The sequence below is a fragment of the Octopus bimaculoides genome, chromosome 22, assembly GCF_001194135.2.
Source record: "Octopus bimaculoides isolate UCB-OBI-ISO-001 chromosome 22, ASM119413v2, whole genome shotgun sequence".
In the NCBI taxonomy this organism is placed as follows: Eukaryota; Metazoa; Mollusca; class Cephalopoda; order Octopoda; family Octopodidae; genus Octopus; species Octopus bimaculoides.
Window position 1 is genome coordinate 9,322,515 of NC_069002.1, and position 1,720 is coordinate 9,324,234.

General features: G+C 33.3%; 1 protein-coding gene across 3 annotated transcripts in view; it reads right to left on the reverse strand.

Annotated features, from left to right (window-relative positions):
• The window catches only part of LOC106874149 (origin recognition complex subunit 3), a 17,852-nt gene extending 16,156 nt beyond the window's left edge, over positions 1-1,696 (reverse strand). The window contains exons 1-2 of one of the 3 annotated variants that reach the window (XM_052975737.1): positions 1,270-1,696; positions 74-116 (exon numbers count right to left, since the gene is read on the reverse strand). In XM_052975737.1, coding sequence (XP_052831697.1) covers positions 74-116; positions 1,270-1,293 — 67 coding nt within the window. In that variant the 5' untranslated portion in view covers positions 1,294-1,696. The remainder of the gene's footprint in view (positions 1-73; positions 117-1,269) is intronic. The other 2 variants (XM_014921768.2, XM_014921769.2) reach the window with 2 other exon arrangements.
• Positions 1,697-1,720: the final 24 nt, after the last annotated feature.

Consider the following 1,720-nt stretch of genomic DNA (forward strand, 5'->3'; position numbering starts at 1 on the left):
TTGATTCTTATTTTTAGATGAATGAAGGGGTAGGTTACACATTTTCAAAATAAAAAAAAACGGATTTACATACTTGTGTTTAGTCTTTTTTTGTTCCCTTTAAAGGCGAAGCATCCCTAAAAATAAAAATTTTAAAAAAAATATTGAAACAATTAATAATAGACCAAGACATAATTCTGGTATAAGTAACAGACAAAGAAATGACAGATACAAGAAGAATTATAGGTATCTTCTAGAATTTTTTATTACTATTAATTTCTAGAAAAAAAACTACACCAGAACTACAGTTTTTGAAAATTATCTGGTGAAAATTTGATAAACCCGAAGTGGTTGGAAGAAATTGAACAAGATCCGTCTGGTACTTATCTTATCCGTCTCTTTTGCCGTACCGCTAGATTATTGGAGCATAAACAAACCAACATACATATATGACAGGCTTCCACACAGTTTCCGTCAACCAAATTTACTAATCCAAGGATAAAAACCGCGGCGAAGGTAAAGAATACGCACACCTGGTGTTTAGGGTCTTTGTTACGCCGAAAATTGGAGAGGTTTAGGGTTACGTCGAAAATGGGTGGTGTGCGTATTCGTTACCTCCGCCCAAACCGGACCAAATTTTTCTGTCAGCGGCGGGCTGACAGAATCGTTATCGCACCGAATGAAGTGATTAGCCATATTTCTTCAGGCTCTTTACGTTCGGACTTCAAATTCCGCCGAGGTCGACTTTGCCTTTCATACTTTTTGAGATCGATAAAATAAGTACCAGTGGAGCACTGCAGTCAATGTAAATCGACTTACGCCCTGGTTAAAAAATTGCTGACCTTGTGCCAAAATTTGAAACCAATATGAATGTAGCTGTAGCTACACACAAATGATAAATACATAAAATAAAGAAATTCTATTATGTGTAACCACAACGACGTAATTACCTAATTTTATTAAAAATTCAACGATTATGCTTCAGATGATGTACATTACGACTATATATCGCAGTCCACAGTCACTCAAAAAAAAAAAAAAGTTCACAACAAATTCCGAAATAACAGAAATCTAAATCATCTAAAAATGTAACTCTGGAAAATTTTGTTAGAAATTACGTATTTTTTCAGAAAGCTATAACAAAACAATATCAGTTATACCTTATAGTGTTCATATCAGCATACATAATTTTAATTACACGTAATATCGTTATGGCTTTCTTTAAATATATATATATATTATTATTATTTCATAATTTGGCGAGAGAATAAAGATAATAATGTAAGTTACCTTAGAAATAGAGCTTGTGGCCATTCTGAACCTTGAAATGTCAGTCACAGTGTTGTTTCAGAATTCGCGGGAAAATATACCACGTGTAAAGATATTGACGTGTGTGTGTGTGTTTGCCCGTTATATATGTGTGTGTGTGTGTGTGTGAGTCTGTATATATCCGGTTTGATTTGCAAACAGGATATATAAGAACTAAAAACATGAGTTTATATTTTTCATTTATTTTTAATCGGCAGAGGTTGTAGAGTTTTTTTTTTATAACCAGCAGAAATTTTAATGATTTTTTTTTTAGTTTTAAGTACATATCTCTGCCGGACTAATCTTTTCTGCTATAGACACAAGGTTTAATTTTTAGGGGAGGGGACTAATTGATTACATACACCCTCAATACTCAACAGGTACTTGTTTAATCGATCTCGAAAGGATGAAAGGCAAAGTAGAACGTAAAGAG